Here is a 21,240-nt window from a genome sequence, read left to right on the forward strand (position 1 = left end):
TGTCGTGTTGTTGACAGTGGAGAATGCTTTGATACTGTGTGGCATGATGTCAGAATTAGTTTTCTCTTTTCTTTTCATGGAGTTCAGTCAGACAGTTTCCTGCACAGCATTTGAAACGAAACAATGATGTTTGAGCATGAGGTGCTGACTTTTAGCTTCAAAGATGCTTGTGGGTGTTCACATACTGTACATATCAGGTGAGCAGTGTAGGTCGTCTAGCCCTATTTAAACACCCAATTTTTGGACAGTGCAGCAGAACAATGATCAGAGACTGTCAAAGTAATTTGAGACAAAAACAAGCAGATACCAAGTGTGATGTCTTTGGTTTGTACATTTCATGCAGTCATTGACTGTGAAGGATTTGTGAAAACTAAATATGATGACTTTGTCTCAGTTTATCTAACTTACTAGAATACAAAGCCAGCACAGCATCAGATGAATCAGAATCAGAAAAAGCTTTATTGCCAAGTACGATTTTACATATACGAGGAATTTGCTTTGGTGAGGTTGGTGCATGACACATCTATTAGAAAGAAGCTATCAGAAAAGTAAAAAATATAACAGTAAGTAAATAATATAAAAATAAGTAAAAGATATAACAATATTAGAAACTGTAACAGTAAGTAAAAAATCTAACAATATAAATATATGTACACAAGTCTTTTTTTTTTTTGATGTCTTACTGTTCTCCTATTTCACAAGTGTACAGTCTGTTTCTTCATGTGGAGTCTTTAGCATAATCCATTGCATTTTGCACTTTAGATTTACATCCTGAAAATTCATTTTACATCTTCTGCAATCAAGTACAATATAGGTATTACTTTTTCAATGTCCCCCATTATGTGAACATGCATTCCTTTGGCACTGGTCTTTTCCTTTGTGCAGCTTAAGTTGTGTCTGTGGGCAAAATGATGGTGCTGTCTGCAGTCAGTTGCTGTGGCAAGAGAAGAGTTTTCTGTTCCCACTTTTCCAATAAGAAACTCTAATTTTGCAGAAATACTGCGGCTACAGTTACACATCAACTTAACCACTCTGTTTCACACTTTAGCTGCAGGTTTTACACCAGTGGGGTCCCACAGAGCTTTAGAACAGATTTACATTAAGGGATTAGATTTAAATGGCCTGTGCGGGATGGCAATAAGGAGAGTGACTCTCGTGAGACCACATTGCCACCAGTGAGAACCACTCAGTCTGTCACCAAGCCCACTTTGTATTATCTTTCCTGTAATCAAAAACCATGGCACCTTGCCAAACTCTCTGTAACATAATAGCAAATAAGTTGAGGGCAGTCATTTATGAATATGTTTTCCAAGCTCAGACACTGTGCTAATTTCACAATGCACCTCTGTAACAGTGGCTCGGCACCAGAGAGCATCCAATGTTTTTTCAACTGCTTACATTTAAAATCAATCAGTCAATCAATCAATCAATAAAGAAGTTTGGAAGAAACTAGGATATAGGAAAAGGAAATGTGAGTATGTTTATGTACTGTGTAATAACACTGTCATGATATGCATTTACATGCAGTTGGCTAGTCATAATCAGAGGCTGGTATATTTAAAGTGTGTTAAAGTAATGCTCTATAAATTACCTGTAGTGATATATGACTCTGCAACTTCAAGACTTTTCTCTTTTTGGTCGGAGCCATCAGACTAATGGCTATGCCAGCATCCTGCTCGGCTTTTAAGTGAGGCTTCCACACAAACTGAATGTTCATTCTTGATGTCATTCTTGGCTTCATATAGGCAAAATGAGCAATGACACATGATTTACCTCAAGATGAAGTAGAAGCTATGGTACAGCAGAAAGTTAGTAGTAATAGTATGCAGTCGCACCACCAAAGTTTGAATAAGGAGGATAAGTGGCTTGCTCAAGAGCATCTAAGGTGTGGTTATGACAAAGGTGCTTTATTTCTTGTTTAAATTGAAATATTTCAGGTAAGAGAAAATCCAAACCTGCCTAAGTTGACCACCAAGAATTAATGCAGTCAACACATGGTTTCCACCCATGCAGCCTCAGCATATAGATATCTAAGGAGGTGAATGTCGGTTCCAGCAGCAGCAGCAGCAGCAGCATCACCCGGGAGGCTGCTTGCCTTTGCACCCTGATACAGAAGCTGAACTCTACCTATTGTCTTCAGTCCTCCCTCAATTGAAGAGGCAGAGAGAAAAAAGAAGTCAGGTCTGTGATGAAGCTCAGCCTCTTCAATTGAAGTGTCTGTGAGTGTCTCAAAGTGTGGAGCAGTAGTATATTTTGAGTGTAATGGTGAGTCATATAAAGGTTTGTGGGTATGGAGTGAGTCACTGCACTGTCTGTTAACACAAACCTTACATAACACGAAAACAGTTATTCTGGAAACTAGGTCAGGTCATGCATCATTGTTGATGTAACAAGTTTGAAGATCACAGTAAATCAGATTTCTTTTTTCTTTTTTTACAGATTGTTATTGAAAATGCTTGTCCTCTTTAGCTTTAATAGCGATGTTCTAATTGGTCTTACAGATATTTGGTCAAGGACAAACAAGTGAATGAAAGCCAAAGAATCCTCTTCATGTTATCACTGCACCTGACTCATCTCTGTTATGTAACTGTGTTTCTTTCACTGTTTGACACATTGTTCTTTTTCAACATTATGTTTTTCTCTCAATTTCACTTCCCACATACATTCACATTTGTATACACAAAGACTCACCCACACTGGGTCAGTCGACCACGTAGAAGTGTGACTACACCTATTCTTTGGCCCGACCCATGTTGGACAAGTTTGTTTTGCTTTGGTCTGAGATTTTTTTGGAGGGTGTAGCTCAAAAAATCTGATTCATCCGGCATTAGGCAAGAATGATGGACTTGCCATAAGGTCATCCTCTCGAGTGTTCATACTGGACAAGACAGTTATGCCATCGCCTGGTGATGAGGCAGGATGTCGGCTACAGCTGAGACTGTGAAGGAAAACAAACAAGTGCACTGGATTTACTGCAAGAAGCAGCTCACAAACTAGTGTATTTATATGAACTTTTACCAACTGACAATAATAACAACAACACAAGCAATTGTTTTTATTATTTTCAGGTGTTAGAGACAGCTTTGCTTTCCCAAACTCCAACATTAGTTCATGTTGTGGGCTCCAAGGTAGAAACTATCTTACGTCAACTTCTATTTCTGGCTTCTGCTATCAGCCTCACTCCTGCCAGTATCAGGGAGTGTCAGAGACGGTGAAGGGATGTCTGTGTGTGCGCGTCTGGGGAGGCATGGCGAAAGAGAGAGGAAGAAAGTGCGAAGACGGAGTGGGTGAAAGAGAAAAAAGCATCCAAGAGGCAAAGAGACGGTGAGAGAGGGTTCTAGATGCATGCACAGACAGAAAGAGAAAATGATCGCGCAGTGCTGTAATGCCTGGCAGTACAAGGAACAGATTAGAAATCAGGCACGCTAATTGGCCACCTAAAATACCCAGTGTGATGAGAGAGGGGGGCACGAGGGTCTCTGTTTATCAGCAGAAGGTCAAAACCCATACCAAAAAGTTTCCTGTCATTTAACCTCCCAGGTAATTAGTGGCAGGTGGGAGGGCACCGATGGAGGCCTCTGACTTCCCCTTTCAGATAGTTGTTGTTAAGTAATTCAATATAATTGCACTGCTGATAAGAATCTGTTATTCCACATTTATCTAAGTAACATGAACTGCCATAGCAAGTGCAGTGCACATGAAATAAATAAAATGACATTCGTGTTTTTGTGTGTGGGTCTGGAGCAGCTCAGACACAGCTGTCAGTGACTCATCAGTGTGAAGATAGCGGGGCAGTGACCTTCCTGCCTCCCTGCGGTGCAGATTTGCCAGTTCCCTCCCGCAGATAAACTGTAAAGATAAAACTTCTCCATCTCAGATTGGCTTTCTAAAAGTTTATTGTCTTGCACAGGCATCAGAAATACGTCCCCATGTAATGCACGAGCACTTTGTGAACACAAACGTCAAATCCTACCATGTCATTTTTCTTCGGATCTGACACGCTCGCCCCTCCCCTGGCCGGCTCTGGTTTCCCCACTCTCAGATGATGTATGGAAAAAAGGTTAATTAATTTTTGGTTTAGAGTAGAATTCTGTGTGCATGAAACCAAAACTAGATCTTGATACTGTAAGTTTGGAGCCATAAAAAGATAAAACACAAAATTACTAGTCTCATTTTATCGTTTCTGTTTTACGGGTGTGTATTATTTCAATGACCAGGCTCCACAGAGAAATCCCTCGATGGTCATTACTCCAGGGCATAGCCAACCCATTCTGTCCACCGGCTTTGAGGGGGATTTCTCACTTACACTGGGGTTTTGCTGTGGGCGACTTTCTCTTTTTCCTTTTCCGCCTTTTGTTCATTTGTCATTTTGGGGGTTCTGCAGAGCAGCTGTTGGAAAAGTTGCTGAGTTCACTCGCTTTCATTGTTTTTGTAAAGTGTGCTAATGGCTATTTGAGCAGCCTGTGATGCCAGCAGCTTCTTGGGATGAGACATGTTGAGCCATATGGCCGCAGTGTTTTCCCTGTCACTGTCAGACCTGTATTGTATTCACCATGTGTGCGTGTATGTGTGATTGGCTGCTTCACCCATCTGTTGTCCTCACTTTGAATCATTTGTCATCTTCATTGTCTTGCCTCGTGGTCTGCCTGTTGATTTAGCATGCTATCATGATAGCAGGATACTGTATTTCCACATTTGAAGGCACTTGAGACAACCATGTGAATCCATTTTCATTGTTAATTAAAGCTGACTGAACTGTACTCAACAGACTTTGGGTCAAATCTTCAGTGTTAACAGTTAATTTAACAGTTGGACTTTTAGCAGAAGTGAACTTTGGATGTGCAAATCCAACAGATTCTCAAATATTTGTATTAGCGATCTTATTATTTGCTCTATAATCCTTGTAACCTTCTCTGCGTACACAATGATAAGCCGTACTATCATTCAACATGTCTTTATCTCTCCCTGTCTTGCTTCAGACCTTCTTGCACGGGACCAGTGTTACGAAACAATATGCGTGGAAATAGTCTACTATGTGTATAGTTTTATGCCGCTCACTGTATTGTAAAGTGTTTCTCTTGATAACTGCTTATGCATATGCATATGTTGCTTTACCAAATTATATAGTTGTAAAATTGTTACCATAGGCATCTTGTGTACAGATTTTTTTCCTGATCCTTTGAATTTTTTTTTTTAGGGCTGAACATAATTCACCATAGCTTCCCTGAATGGCTGGCTAAATTTTAAAAGATAGATTTTTTCTTCTCTTTCTCTTCTGCTTTTTTCCCTCTGTCTGATTTAGTGCTGAGAATCCGGTGCATGCTTGCTTTGGTTCACTATAATTTTCAATCACATGCTTGTCGTAAAAAGTGAATTCACCAATTCTATATTATGATTTTTTTTTAAATTTTAAAGTTTTACTGATTCCCAATAAATACACAATATTTTATTATTAGACTAGCCTAAGTACCAAGGACTATGAAGTCATTTTAAATGATGCAATGTGAGAACGGAGCTGCACTGCCATTGGCTAGGAAGTCAGTTAGTGGGACGACGTAACTGTGTTTGATTGGTAATTGTGGGTGCGACAGCAGTGACGGTAAAATGCAGAGCTTGCTTTGGACAGAGGACAGTGGGAGTGAGGTAAGAGCTGGGAGAGAGGGAGATATGAAAGGAGGGAAGGACGGAGAGAGGGACTGAAGGAGGGGTTGAGGGATTCATCGCTACGTCACCGTGTACACCAATATAGCTCTGATGTTGCTGACCACTGCTGGGGAAGACTCCAGTTATGTGATCCTTACTGTACCCTGTAGCTGCTCATGAATAGAGCAAATTAGCAAGCCTGTGGAAAATGTAATGTCCGTTTCATAGGTTTATAGATGGAACTGCAGAATTTCATTAAAGAAGGCTATTTATTATTTATTGGACAGTTATTGGACAGCCAGTGAAAAAGAAATTTACAGTCTACAACCAGGCAGCAGCTATAAATAACTATTTCAGAGCAGCAGGAAAAATGGCTGGTCAGGCTCAGTTGTCAGAGCCAACACAATCTTCCCCCTCACCTCATATTACTTCACCTCTGAGTCTTGTGACGCTTCCTGTGCTTGAATCTCTGCCTGACTCCTCTAATTCAAACTACATTAACTTGCTTTGGAAATTCTGTCTTTTGTTTTTCTTTTCTTTCTTTTTTATTGACCTGATTTGGGATCTTTCCTATAATTCTCCGCCTTCTGTTGTTCCCCCAGTGTTTTGACTGACTTGAGGATTAAGGAACGAGGACTGTTTTTTCTCAAACTCTTGGCTACTGTAACAGGAGTTATACCCGCTTAAAGTTTAGACTTTCCCCTCAGCCTGTGTGGTCTTCATTCTTCTTTTTTGCCAGCAGCGACTTTGACAAGCCAGATAGATCTCTGATGTCACTCTGTCCAAAGTCCAAGCAAGCTGTTGGGAGACTTAGTCACCTGGCCCCCAGCTCTCAGCACCCAGTTTGACACTCAATGTCAGCAGATCCCAGGTAACTGGAGGGCTTTTCTTAGCTCTTGTCAGCACTCTCATATCAAAACTGACCACAGAACACCTGATAGGCCACAAAAGAGGGGCAAGTGTTGATTATCTGTCAGAAAATCAGTGGTGTTGGAATTTATGGTTTACATTTGAAAGCTTTGCAGATTAACTTTAGAAATGTAAATGATGAGTGCAGGCAAGAAACCTGTGAATTGTTGTGTTTTACATAATTATAAAACATTCTTCTTCTATCTTTTCATTTTTAGAGATCTGTCGTCAAGCTTCCAGTGATATTTTATTACTTGGCAAATACCCCAAACAGGTGTCAAGCTAATGTTCTCAAGTGGGCACTATGTCAGCAGATCTCTAAAGACGAATTGCTGTTTTCCCGCAAGGCGACATTTTTGTAGGAATGCTCCTATAGTCCCACAGTTGGGAGGCAGCTGTCAAGTCAGAAGGTTCCTTCTGACCTGTATGTTTCTCTGTGACCCCAATATCCCTTCTAACACTGGCCTAATGGTTGAAACGCGATCACTGACAGCTACCATGTGTATGCGAGAGAGAAGTGAGGGAAAAATGCTTCTCCAGTGTAAGCCTCTCAGGGTTTAGTTGCATGTCCCTGGGTCCAAAGGTGTTTGTGTGTGACTCAGTCCCTGACTTAATGTCAGGCATGTGACATCTTATGGGCTTATTTGACAGTGATAGGCCAAGGCCGGCACATGCGATTCTAGTTAAACTTTAGTTTGCGTTTTCATACCACTTCATAAAACCCTTTGATTGATCCCCAACATAAATATAACTGTTTTACAAGCATCACCAGAGAGACATGGTATGAATCAAAGTGATTCCTCTCTGTGGACGCGCCGGCCTTGTGGTGGTGGTGGGGGGCCAGACCCTATGTCCCTGTGGCCAAGATATCTCACCCATTGCTAGGGCGCCATAAATCAGGAACCACCCCTGTTTGCAGCTCTGCCAAATGTAGAGCGAGGCAAGCTGACCCTGCTTCCTCACCCATACCTCGCCCCATGAAACCGTCTCTCATGGCATGATGGTGTCTATATGTTGACTATGCACACCGCCAGTACATGTCTGATTTGCTGAAAAGTTAATTTGAGGCTACGGAATGTCAGTAACTGTTTATACCATATTGGGAAGAGTAAAGGTTGCATGGTCCCCTCGTGATAAGTGTCTTGAGTCACGTTTTCTGAAGTTCATCCATCCGAGTGCATTTGATGTCTGCAGTGAGCATTTATTTATGACTATAAAGCAATCTATAAGCCTACTGTGTATAAGGGATTGGCAAAGGTGTCTCTGAAGGACTGACATGATGTTTTAAGTCACAGTATGTAAAGCACTGCCTGCAAATGTAAACAATGTGAGTCCCATTCTAGCAAGCTGGAGAGTCGCTGCTGATGAAAATGAGTGCAGTGCCCTCATATGGCAGGCTGATACACTCCTGTCAGACCTCCTGGGGCCAGTTATGGTAATATATGGCACCACCTAGTGGGCCATGGAAAAAGTGTTCTATAAGACACCTAAACTGTGTGTGTATATGTGCTTTTCTCCATGATCTCCCTTCCCACGGTCATAAACTCTGGGGTGTCCCACTTCACAATGGCAGGAAACCGCAGATTTGCTGTTACAAAGGAGGAGTTGAATGGTTTTGCTAAATGCTGGTGATTTTTCTAAGACTTCCAGCTGTGAAAGCTTTGTTTCCAGCTGTAATTATGCATCAAAAAGTACCTCTACACCGGTCCCAGTATCACAAGACGTTTAATTTGCAAAAGCTTAAAAGAACTGTTCTCAAGTTGAACAAAACAAAACAAAAAAAAACAGCACAAACTGAAATATACAAGACAACAGTAACATAGAGTTGTATTTATTGGATTTGTCTTTTTGAGCTCAGCTCTTGTAAGATGTGTTACTGGTGCCAATTTCAGAAATGTACTTCTAAAAACATATCCTGGCATACATACGTACTTGTGTCATAATTATAGTCATGTGTTGGTCATACAAGGTCATACACATCAGTATTAGTGTTGGACAGACATGTCATTGCATGAGGCGGTATGTGTCCAGGTCTGATTGTTGTTGTTATTTATGTAACTGTAACCCTTTCTCCATTTTTGTATTAGTTCAATGCATTGGCAGGCATAATAATGATTCTAATAGTAATAATAAATTCAGCTGACATCCCTTTTGGTTATCATATGGGACTTGTGGTGTTGGCACTGGATAAAAAGTGCCGTGTTCTCTCTTTGCTCTCTGGGTGTGATATTAACAGATGGAGTGACTGTAAATTTGTCATGGTGATACCTCCCTTCCCTTCGACTTGAATGCTTGTGTGGTTAGGCAAAGTCCTCATTTACAGCTGTTAAAAATCTACAGATGGAGCTCTATGGAAGATGGCAAAAAAGAACGATTGAAATGAATTACAGGCTTTCATGTATTTTGCTGTAAAATAATTTTCCAGTTTTACACTGTGCTCTTGTTTTGTTTTTGTGTCTCCAACAGACTGCAACACACTGTGCAAAATCTGAATATGGTTGTTTTGCCAATGGGAATCCCGTGCCATAAAATAACAAGAAAACAAGATAAAGGGGAAAAAAAAGTATTTTACATTTTCGTTTTATTTCCATACTTGACTAAGGAGTGATGGAACACAAAAACAGCGCCTTTATAAAATGGTATATCAAAAACAGAAAGAGAAATTAATTACAAATGTATGCAACATATTACATTATTACAATTTTAGGATATTAAATGGGAAATAATTTGTTTTCACTTGAACAGACAGTAACATTATATTCTTACACATAGAGAAGAATTACTTTCCATTAAAAACTTAGACTACTCTGGCTGCTGGTGTGTTTCAAGCTGGTTACACTCCTAAAGAGAAAGCACACATCAGGGATGTATCATTAAAAATGACTTCTTTCAGTCAAGTCAGAAAACCACTTTGCATATATTGTTATATGTGATTATATCATATTATTGCATATATGTATATCATTTTATTCAAATTATGATTGTACAAAGAGATTTCAACGTGAAAATGTGATGCTTTATCTACCCAACAATTCTATAGCTTCAGCTTGCCGAATGCTCCGCATGTCTCATTTAAAATGTCAGTATGAGCCACCAAATTCATTCATACAGAGGAGTCAGCAGTGGGCTTATTTATTGACTTTACTGGATCTGAATTAGATTTAAACAATACCCTTCTGTTTGAGGTTATCTGCTTTTGTTGTTAACAATTGATCCTTTTTAAGGTTTGAATGTTTTTTATTTATTAAATGTAGAAAAAAGCTACATACAGTTAAACAGAGAGTTAAACTTGATACTAAAAGTGCAGCAAAAATCTGAACTGCACATTTTAACTTGAAGAGATGTCTTCATTATGTCCACTAAAATAGATTCATACACTTAATGTTTTTCAAATAAATATTATTCCACATGAACTTTTTTATTGTAGTTGTTCAAACCTATAAGAGTGTTTCCAGTATGTCTTGATAAATTTGGGCCATATTTACTTTTCCCTTTTGAAATAGTTGGTGATACCAGAGAATTTTTTCCATTGCTTGACGTCTTATGGGTACTTAGTTCACTCGACTGATATGACAACACATTATGTTCTGTGTCTGTCAAACACCAGGCACACTGAGGAAAAATGAAAGTCTCTGCCAGGAAAGAGTCCATCAGAACCGCTGTGCCTGTGTCTGTGAGTGGCGTATTGTTTGGTGTTTTTTTTTTAAAGACTTTACAATTCATACAACTTTGAGATGGATTATTTGATTTATTACATGACATGTCAGGACAAATCAGATTTGCTTTTCTCTGCTTCTTTGAACCTGTCTGCTGATTGTCTGTTCAGCTGCCACTGTGGCCGCAGCAGCTTCAGGATTGCACGGCGTTACCCCGAGGCCTCCTCTGTAAATCCTTTCCTCCCTGTGTTTTGGTCTACCCCGTCCTCACGCACACATGCTGACCACTTGTGGCTTTTCATCACATGCGTCTCCTCTGCCTGTCCGGTGGTCAGAGACACAGGGACGCAGCGTCTCTCACATAGGGTGCAGACCACTAGCCGTGATGTTATGCTAATGTACATGTGCTTGTATTAGTTGTCACGTTAGAGGGTAGAGACACACGTCGTTTCAGCTGCTGGCCAGAGGTCAGGCTGTAGAGAAGCAGTACGAAGTTTCGCTTCAGAGGTGCAACTTGGACCTCGGCTGCCTGTCTTTTCAAGGTTTGTGTGTTTCTTCAGTAGCTCCAGGTGTGCTTCTCAGTATAAGCCTGTTTTTAGCGTAGTGTATGCGGCGATGAGGCTTATCAGCTGGACTGTGTCGGGAATTTGCATAGATGCAGGATTTATTGCCGTCTGTGGTGCAGCTGTAGTGTGTTTGGACGTTGTGGGATATTTTGTTGGATGTCTCGGTGGAGGGATATTCTGTGGCTGGACTGAACTCGAATCCTTCCTCTAATTTGTTACTTCCTCCGATGAGACTCTGCGGACTGATCGGGCCCATGTGGCATTTTGTTATGACTAAGGAGCCGTCTCTGATCTCTGTGAAAGTGAGTGTGTTTTTGTTGTTGTTGTTTATATAGCTGAGAGTAAGGCTTTAAAACGGAATGTGTTTGTTCTCCAAAGCTGTCCTGACGAATGATTTGTTGCACCATAGCTTTTATCATGTTATTAGGCCACTGGGCCACCATTTGACACATACTGAGCTTAAAGATCAGCAGAAATGTTTTGACATATTCATGCATGTTTAACAATCTAGCTGAAAGTTGGGGCTGTATCCTGAAAGCTTTTAAGACAGGAGAGGAAACCATTAGCCACCAGTATCTATTGATGTTGATGTCAGCTGTAATTTACATGACTGTGTTAAAACCCAGATGATTTTGGTTTTTGCAGACTGAATGGTGCAGCATTGAATGACGCTTGTCTGTAATAAATATTTGTTACCAGTAAATTTTCACATTTAATTTTTACATTACATACATACATTTTTACATGGAGTCGTGAAAAAGCTGGGACATCATGATGTGACGTTATGCTGTAGGATTCAGCAGGATTGGTGCTGGATGAGAATGAGTGTCAGGAACAGACATGAATTGAAAGTCATTTCAAGTATGGCGGCCATTTCCATGATGTATGATTATTTGCTGAACAAACTGCAAAAATGTAAAGCAGTATGAATATTTACAATTCCCAATATTCGTTTAGTATAGACTTTATAAAACCTTGTTAAAATAAGAAAAATTTAGCCTGGCAGAATTCACAAAACAGAGGTCACATTACTGATTGAAGACCCAGGCCGAAGAGATCAGTCTTTGGATTAAAGACAGAGTGTAGCATCACTTTTACCTCACATTATCCGCCTGAGGCTTTGTTTGTATCAAATATGCTCCATAGATAATTTGACTTGACTTGATCTGTAATTCTTTCTGTCTTAGCTTCATGAACTGCAGGTTAAAGCATTGTGAGCTGTGAAAGCACAACACCCTGAACACTGCAAATGACTTGCAGTGGTCACGCTTTAATTTTGATATCACGCCTTCACTAGAATGATACATGGGTTTTTATTTCACCAAGTCTTTATGTTTTTAATTGTGGAACACAACAGAAAAAGCTTAAGGCCTGTAAATTTACAAATTCCTTTTTAAATGACAAGCTATTCTTGAGCTAGTTCTGTCTGTTGGCAGAGAGGTTTTGCTGTGCAGCGGCTTCGACTGTTGAGGCTTTTATGGGCTGTGAAAGGTTCAGTCTGAAGAGCAGGCCGACAGTCACACATGACAAGCAGACCGGCATTATGTTTGCTCTTCTATGTTAGATCTTTGGATGTACCAATGCAAGTGTGTCGTGGAGAAAGGGAACATACATGCCTCGATCCAGCCTCCAACAAGTTTATACAAACATTGAGGTTTTTGTGTGTCCCCTTCAGATAATTCTTCAGTATGCATGAAAAAATTTAGTTTCAATTCTGTATTTCTGAACGTAGTAAAATAAGTTTGTTTCCTTCCTCATAAACAGATTTGATTCTTCAGTCATTTGTTTTTGTTTGCGACTGACTCCCCTGCATTTCATAAATGGGCAATTATTCTTCAAAGTGAGCCTTCTGGGTTGCTCAACAATTGTCACACATGTAACACATGTCAGTAATGACATTTTTAAAAAGCCATTCATATTGCTGGTCGGAGTATTTAGTAAAAAGAGTTGCTGCTGCATAAGTAACACGTTGCTATTTTAGCAGATCTGAGGTCTGTTTTAAGAGTTAGTTTTGCCCATTTTCTGAATCATTGAGTTTACCAATTTAGCAATTTGTCATTTGTCAAAGAGCAACAAAGTATATACTGGAATATTGTAAAAACGCATTTTAACGTGCAATTTAATTTCATGAGAAATTCTAAATACCAAATGAAATGGAAGTAACAAAAGGTTAATATATTCTGTCAAAGAGGTCAGTTTGACAGCAGTTATAGTCAGGACGTATCCTGGTGTAGCTGTGTGGACTCTTTCAAAGAAGATAATTAAATCACAGAGGGACATTGTGAGACTGATTGTCTTCAGAATTTCATTAGCAAGCTTTCCTATCTTCATCCTTATCTACATAATCTCCTGTGTTACTTCCCTTCCACACCTGGTTGCAGTTTATTTGACACCTCTTTTCCTCTCTTCATCACAAGATTGGTCTGAAGTGTCTCACACACTGTGCCAGCTGCCCAAGAGGCCATATTAGTCTATGGCAGAGGACAGCTCCAGTATTTATAGCTTTGAGTCATCAGCTGGAATGGTCTAAGAGTATTTCTACATCAGCATGCTCGCTCACTTAAGAATGTGTACAATCGGTCGTGAAACTGTCCAAAGTGAGCCAATTATCATCATTAGGTGTGTAACTCCTGAGACTTTGGTATTTTAATTTGGTGTGATTTGTTCATGTTGTTTCTATTTTTTGTTTTGCAAATATGTCAAACCTGAACCGAACAAAAACAATATTAATCATAAAACAAGTGCAAACACAGTAAACTGATTTTTAGTCTAAATTAAACATCAATCAAATGTTTGTTGTTCTAGTTAGATTTGACTGAAATAGAGCACCCGAAATATATTTTAGATGTAATTTGACACAGCATTTTGATGTGTTTTTCAGCAGTCATATTTTATATTAGTGATAGTTTTTGTGACTGAAGTTGCCCTAAATTAAGTTTTCCTAAAATGTTTGTTTGTAATATTATCTACAATTTGTATGGTTTCATATGAAAACAACAGCCTGAATAGATTTATTTTTATTTGTTTTTAATATTTAGTCCAGCAATATTCACAGATCTTGTTATAACACCAGTTCAAAGTCTTAACTGGTGAACAGCTGGACTCCCAGTTTCTGTAAATGGTAAATGGCACAAGTATGCTGAGAGCCAAGTTCTACTGATCTAAGTCATTGTGATGAAGACTGCAGACAGGGAAAATGTCATCAGTGGTCTCTAAGTTAATTTTGGATTTTTTGGTTCTATTAAGGTTTTAGAATTGCTTTAATGTGCTGTTGTTATTTAACAGCCATCAAATGATTATGAATGATAGAGACCAACATAAGTTGCATTAAATAACCTTAAAAAGCAGTGAATAAATGCAATATTTTAACATTACATCTTAAGTAATTCACAATATATATGTTTTTCAGTCATCTCAAAAAGCTAAACATACTTCCATTGTCTACTTGAATTTTCATTTTCCTTTCTCAGGGTTGTGATTTCAGGGCCGTTTGCCCTGGATAGTTTACAGCTCAGGAGTATGAATGATGGTTGTGATATGATCAGTTTATGATGTGGTAATGTAATCGCAAGTCCACATCACAACTACAGAAGCCAAAGGTGATAATCCTCCGCAAGATTCAGTTGCATAAATTCATATTTGAAAACGCCTCTCAAACTTTTTTATATTGAAGAAGCACAGCCACAACCCATTTAATGATCTGTGTCTCCACATGTGCAGTACAACCTGTCGGAAAGGATCTGTGTGTAAACAAGATCACAAATAACCACAATTCCAGGCCGTCAGTGTCTCTGCATGCAAATCGTCATGGCTGACAAATCTTTGTCTCAAACAATTTGGGCTTTGGCCATGCCTAATCTGATTGCTCTGTCACCTTTCAGCAGGGTTGGTAGGGGCAGTGGCTAGATAGAGCAGTGTCAGGTGCTCAGCATAGATGATGTGATGAATAGTTGAGTAGACTAAGTTTAGACAGCATGTGAGAGCATTCATTAGAAATTGAAAGGACAGACCAGTCAAGCAGGGTCATAGCACCAGTGGGCGATGTGGTTCGAAGTGGTTCACTTACAGCAGTTCAGTGTTGTAGGAAGCTGGTGTGCGGTGCAGTGCAGCCGGAGGAATATAGGCGCTTCGGCAGCTAACCTCTTGATATTTGAACCATGCTCTACAAACAGCTGTCCCTCTTTTACTTCAGCCACTCTCTTTATTCAAGGAATTTAAATTGTCCTACGCCACCTGGTCCGTGACAGAGGTGCTGTTGACCTCTGTGGAAGATGAAATTCATCATTTTCCATATGTTGGTGAGAAGTAATTGAAATAACGCTTGAACTACAAAACTTTTCAGAGCATTAGAATTACTCTTGTTGTATCATCTTATAGTCTGATCTGGCAAAATGAAGGCCAAATGTCCTCGGATACAAATTAGACACTAAAAGTAGCACTAGACTTGGCTGCAGGAAAGTTATTCCCCACTAATTTACGTTTGCATTTCCATGTAAGTGATAGCTGTGGTTTCAGCAGATTAAACTGATGCTGTCAGCCATAATTGTAGCAAGAGCAACAAGACTAAACAATGGAGCAGACAGCCGGTCTTTCCATGGTAAATATGCCCGTCTAGTGATAAAGCATAGTTGGTCTAGAGAGACTGCTGTCTCCTTGTCCCTCTGGTAAACTGGACAACCATATCTGTGAAAGCAGAAGACAGGCAGGAATTGAGAATCCCAGCATACAGTATTCTTGAGTCCACAACTTCATCATGTCTTCCATATTCACTGTATTCCCATCTTAGTATGCCTCAACAATTGGCCCAGGTTCTACTGCTTGATCAAATAGCCTTGTGACTTTCGCTCAGTAGTTCACACTATACAGCGGAATAACATTCTGCAGCTCATGGACAGTGGTTGATAGTGACTTACCCGAACATGTGTACAAAAAAGAAAAATGAAATTATAAAATTTGCAAGTCGCAATTCATAATATCAAGTATTTGCTAGAGAAGAACTTCATCACTGGCAAACTGCTGTGTAAAACCTCTTGGCACTGATTATTTCCTTTGGTTTGTCCTAAACCCGGCAGCAGTGACAGCCAGCTGATGGCTGTGCCCAACTGCTGGCCACCTGCTGGTTGATTACTTGTAAAATTTGTCTTGTTTGCTGATGCTAGCTGTGAGGAACACAGTCGTGTGAATGTAGGAAGCAGTAGGAAAGCAGTGGAGTAGTGACTATAGGTGTTTTTGGAATTCCAGTAATATTGTTTTTTCAGATCTAATGTCAGTGAAAGTAGCTAATGTAACAGCTGGCAGTCGCTAATTAGCAGAGCCTCAGGTAAATATGTCATGAAACCATTCCAACTGTACAAAACTTATCATTGTTTGGTTTTCTAATGGTACACAATTTGAATTGTTTATATGTTTTTACATAAAGCATTAACACTTGCTCCAGCCAGCACTCCAAAAATGTAGCAGAGCCACAGTAGTTACATTAGCATTCACTAATAGTATTCTAGTAATTTTTGTAATTACTTCAGTCCCATTGCTTCCTCCCGGCATTGTTTCTGCATTCATGGTTCCTGCAGTTTACATTGGCTGGATTCATGCAACTGCTGCTGTACATCAAACTTGTGTGGTAACGGGTCCTGGGCTGGCAACTCTGAGTTACAGACTTAATCCACATAACACCATTTATAATGAGGATTGGAGAGAAGCCACAGGATCTGATTCGTGACAGTCTGTTAAAGGCATCTAGTCTGAACCCCACCTCAGGAACATGCATGTGATCACAGACACAAACATTATCAGTTAACTTGTCAGCTATTGGGTGACATAGCTAGCACTAGACAAGACAAGTACTTTAGTCCTTTGAGATTCCTGAAGAATGTGATGTTTTGTTTTTCTCTATAGCATCGGTACAGTGCCTGTGGACAGTGCTGATAAGAAGGGCGTCCAGGTGGGGGGCCAGTTGCCAGGTGGTGTGCAGCAGCAGAGCCAGCAGCTCCTTCTGACGCCAGCCAGCCTCCAGCTCGCACAGCTCCAGGCCCAGCTTACACTGCATCGTCTCAAACTGGCTCAGGGGGGCAATACAGCCACTGCTGCCACTGTTCTCAATCAGGTTCTCTCCAATGTTGCCATGTCTCAGCCCCTGTTCAATCAGCTACGGACTTCGGCTATGGTTGGGAATCCTCAGGCTGCCTTCCCCTCAGGAGTTCTGGGTTTTCCTGCTTCAAGTTCAGCCTTGGGAGCCTTGGTGGGCGGGGGATTCAGCCAAAACCCAGGGAATGTGAGACTAAACCATCCAGGTGGAGGGGGCACAGTGAACCAACAGGGTGCAGAGTATGGTAAAAAGTCAGGGTCAGCTTACCCCTCTGATACTGACAGGCGTCTTCAGTACAACTTAGCTGGGGGGACATCTGCAGCATCAGCCTCTGCTGGTGATGGACAGTACTCAGTGATTAACACTCAGCCAAAAAACATGAACAATGTTGGGTTTCAGAGAGAATTCTATGGGCATGATATGCTGGGGCAACCAAGTGGGTTTTGTGTCAATGAGCAGAACATGAATGTTTATAACTCCACTGGGCATAAGGAGCAATGGAAAGGCCCTGCTAACCTGAGTCACGCTGGGAAGGCAGATATGGTTTCTAATGCTGCCAAAGTGTGGACAGCAGCTGGGCAGCCAGTTCGACCCAGAACGGAACTGTATAACCCAGAGGAGCCAACCCCTGACCCCAAGTTCAATCCCAGTAGTGGGGTTTCCTCTTTTGGTTCAAGTGGCACACAAGGGTTCGGGGGCTACCAGCCCCTTCATGGAGGTGAGGAGACCTTATCTTCAGGCACCAGGACACTTCAGCCTTACCAAGTCAGTGATTACCATGCTGTCACACCCACTCAACTGCCACACCAGTGTAGCATCTGTGACAAGAAGGTCTACAACCTCAAGGTGAGTGAACGGATCAGTCAAAACATAATGTTTGTGAATGTATGAGGAGGTGCTTATTTCATAAATGCAAATCTAGCTGTAGAACACCCAGTGAAACAAAGGGATTAACCTGAATATGTAGCATTTGTCCACTCACATCTTAATTAGTCATTGTCCAAACCCTACAATGTGGGTCTGGCCTTTGCTTAGAAAATGGGCATTTCAGCCTGAAAATAGCTGATACACTTTTACTAAATGACCTCATGGTGCGTTCCATTTGAACTGGGAAGTCGGAATTCTGACTTGGCACCAACCCCAACTTCAAAACCCACAAGATCTCTGCTCCATGCATCAACAAGCGAGAGCTGTAGTAATTTACGTTATGATGTGTTTGTGTCACATTAAATCAGTCATACACACAGCACAGTCCAACTTCTATCCATGGACATGTTGCTACGGTGTTTGTATTGGCAGAATACCACATCATGCATTGTTATCCTTGATTTCCTGGAGGCATCCATCTTGATTTTCCGACTTGTACTGGAAATTGGTCAACTCGGGTGTGACTTCATTCCATTTTCCGACTTCCAAGGTAAATGAAACGCACCATTATACAAGGGGTATGTAAGAGCTACCATGGGAGGGCAGGCAGTGAGCTTCCAGTGTGTCCAAGTCATTTGAGTCTATGTTTGGATGGTGTGTCCATGTGTGTGTTTTTAGGACTGGGACCAGCACGTGAAGGGAAAACTACACCTGCAGAACCGAATGTTGTACACAAACGAAAGGTGAGTTATTTGCAACTCTAAGATTAAAGTGAATTTCATCTGTTGTTTTACTACTGAGTGACCATTTAAATGCTAACAAAGTTTGTGTCGTCACTTGGTTTAGGCTTTTTTTGTTGATTGATAAGTAAAAATGTTTTCCTTTTATTATCCCTGACTGTGGTTTTGTCATTTCCCCACATGCTTCCCAGCTGTGTTTAAATGCACTGTAATGATCAGTTCAGAGCAAAAAACTCTCTTGAGAGTCGGATGCATGGTATTTTCCTTTTCCCTGCTCTGTATACAGCTGTCTTAATGTTTCTATGAATATGAGCTCTGTCATAAGATATGAGTGAGCAAGGCAGGGGAGAGGCAGCTAAAATCAGCCTTCTATGATTGTTGCAGCTCTGCAGCGGTATCAGCTGGAGCTGTTCACTACACTGTCTGCAGGCCTTCTGATGGAGGTCTGAGCACCGGAGGGTCGAACTCCATGGTCTACTCTGCTGCAGGTCAAGGTAAGATAACCCATTAGTCACTACAAGTATCCCTGTTTGCTAGCGACACTGTGAATGATATTTTTCTGGTCGTTGGAAAAAGTGAAACATAGTGATAGATGGAGCTCAGGGAGTATTTATAGAGTTGTGTGAGAGTATGAGGCAGCGTGTTTTTCTAACTTGGCACAGTGTATTTTGATATTTTGATGTATGCTGTTAGAATAAAGTGTTTTGAAATCAAAAATATGGTGGACCACAACACAACCCATGATTTAATTTGCACTCGATGGGGCTTTATGACCACTGGTGCACGCTAAAACGGCAAACCCCCGAAGCTAATGACGCATATGTAGTGCTTTTCTACACAACAAAGTCAGCACCTGTTCTCGATCATGTCAGCAGTTTTTGTCCACCCTCTACTAGGGCTGGGCGATATGGCTGAAAACTCTATTGCGATATAAGTGTTTTATATTGGTCAATATCGATAATTAGTGATATTTTTTATGACCTATTTAAAATAAGGACCGGGAGAAAAATACATTCAATTTAAACATTTTTATTTTAAATTGAACAGTCCTCTGATTATAATCCCCTGAGCTATCAAGGCAGAAAGGAAAGGAAATGTCAACACAACCATGGAAAACACTCAAATAATAAATGTAAAAAAAAAAAAAAAAAAAAGCGTAAAAATGTAAACAGAGAGAAACCTGAGAACTTTTTTCTGCAGGTTTAGTGCAGGAAGTTCACAAATTGATTCACCTTCTGCTGAATAAAATGTTTCAGATATGTGCAGTGTTTTGGAAACATAGCTGAGGTAGACTTGACTGAACTATAAAACCAGCCTAGACATATGAACAACTTTAGTCACTCTTCTTACTCTAAACATACATGAACTATTCAATTCTATTTTTATTGCAAAAACACACAAAAAAAAGCACGTGAAGGAGATGTTTATAACCTGGTATCTCCACAGTGCTCAGTGAAGCATGTCTTTAGCTATATGATATGCCGCTGCCTCCGTTACGTCTTCGTGCCTTTTAGATGATTTGTCATCAGGCACTGAAGCAGATACCTCTGCATGGTGCTGCGGTTGGCGGACGTTGGCGAATACGGCTGCGCTCCAAAGAGTGAGCGCGGCTAAGGCGGTTAAATAAGTTTGTGGTCTTACCGGTCTTGGTGGGGGCGAAAGTCTTGCATAAGTTACAGACCACATTGGTCTGACTACGGTCCGACTTATAAAATCCAAAAAACTCCATACTGGCAAGCTGACTTTCCTGTTTTATCGACAATTTCTTCGCTCGCTGCAGCACTTTCTATTTTTCATTCTCACTCCTCGCGAAGCATCAAACACGAGACAACGAGATGGCGCAACTGAACTGATAATGTTACATGATTGGCGTGTTAGCGTGTCTATCTCACTGATTAGCGATTACTCCCTACGTTGCTCGGTTACCTGAGAGCGAGTGCCTTTGCTCATGCAACCAACCTCGCTTCGCAACTTCACGATTCTTCCGACAAAGAAAAAAAATTATCGAATGTTTTATCGAACGCATTTTTTATTGATATTGATGACTTGTCTATCGCGAGACATATCGCTATCGTTTTTATCGCCCAGCCCTACCCTCTACCTATATCCCTCCCTGTCTATTCCCCTATGTAAAATGACTTTAAGGCAAACCACATGTGGGTGGCTGCGGACAGCATGAAAGAGGCTTTGTGCCTAACCCTTTTCATGGAATGGATCTCTGAGCCGCCACATGTTGGAGAGATAGTGTCAGAGAACCATTGTCACATATGTAATCTTTTGTTGTTGTTTCCTCTTTAAATGAAGTATTCAGTATTTAGAAAGGCTGGAAAACAATAACTGTAAAAAAGAAGGGAAAATTGTGTCATCTTTGAGATACCCAAGACACAGCTGTTGTAGTGAGCCAGCACCACTGGCCATTTAGAGACACCATGAAGCCATGTCATTATAAGCACAGCACATTCAACTAAGCTTAAGTTTAGTTTAGTAAGTAACTTTAATCTTGTCTTCAGACATTTGGATGTTTATTATTGAGGTATCCCAAAACTTCAAACCATCCGTTGTAAGCACCAACACATTCCTGGAACAAACTGTAGGGTTTAGCAGAGAGCCTCAGAGTATATGATATCACAGCAGAGTATCACCACACTTAAGCGGTTGTCAGTTCTCAGCACTGATGCATGTTTTGTTTTGCATCTGTTGTTCCAAAGTAGTCTTCTTAAATTTCAGAAATATACAACAAAGAGCTGATAAAAAAACAAAATAATGATTTTGAA

At 40.5% G+C, this 21,240-nt stretch overlaps 1 protein-coding gene across 1 annotated transcript in view; it reads left to right on the forward strand.

The window, feature by feature from the left end:
- Nucleotides 1–21,240, forward strand: part of rbm20 (RNA binding motif protein 20) — a 45,877-nt gene that overhangs the window by 10,995 nt on the left and 13,642 nt on the right. The window contains exons 2-4 of the mRNA XM_070986657.1: nt 16,670–17,705; nt 18,405–18,469; nt 18,851–18,960. Coding sequence (XP_070842758.1) covers nt 16,670–17,705; nt 18,405–18,469; nt 18,851–18,960 — 1,211 coding nt within the window. The remainder of the gene's footprint in view (nt 1–16,669; nt 17,706–18,404; nt 18,470–18,850; nt 18,961–21,240) is intronic.

This window comes from Chaetodon trifascialis, chromosome 2 (assembly GCF_039877785.1).
Source record: "Chaetodon trifascialis isolate fChaTrf1 chromosome 2, fChaTrf1.hap1, whole genome shotgun sequence".
Taxonomy (NCBI): Eukaryota; Metazoa; Chordata; class Actinopteri; order Chaetodontiformes; family Chaetodontidae; genus Chaetodon; species Chaetodon trifascialis.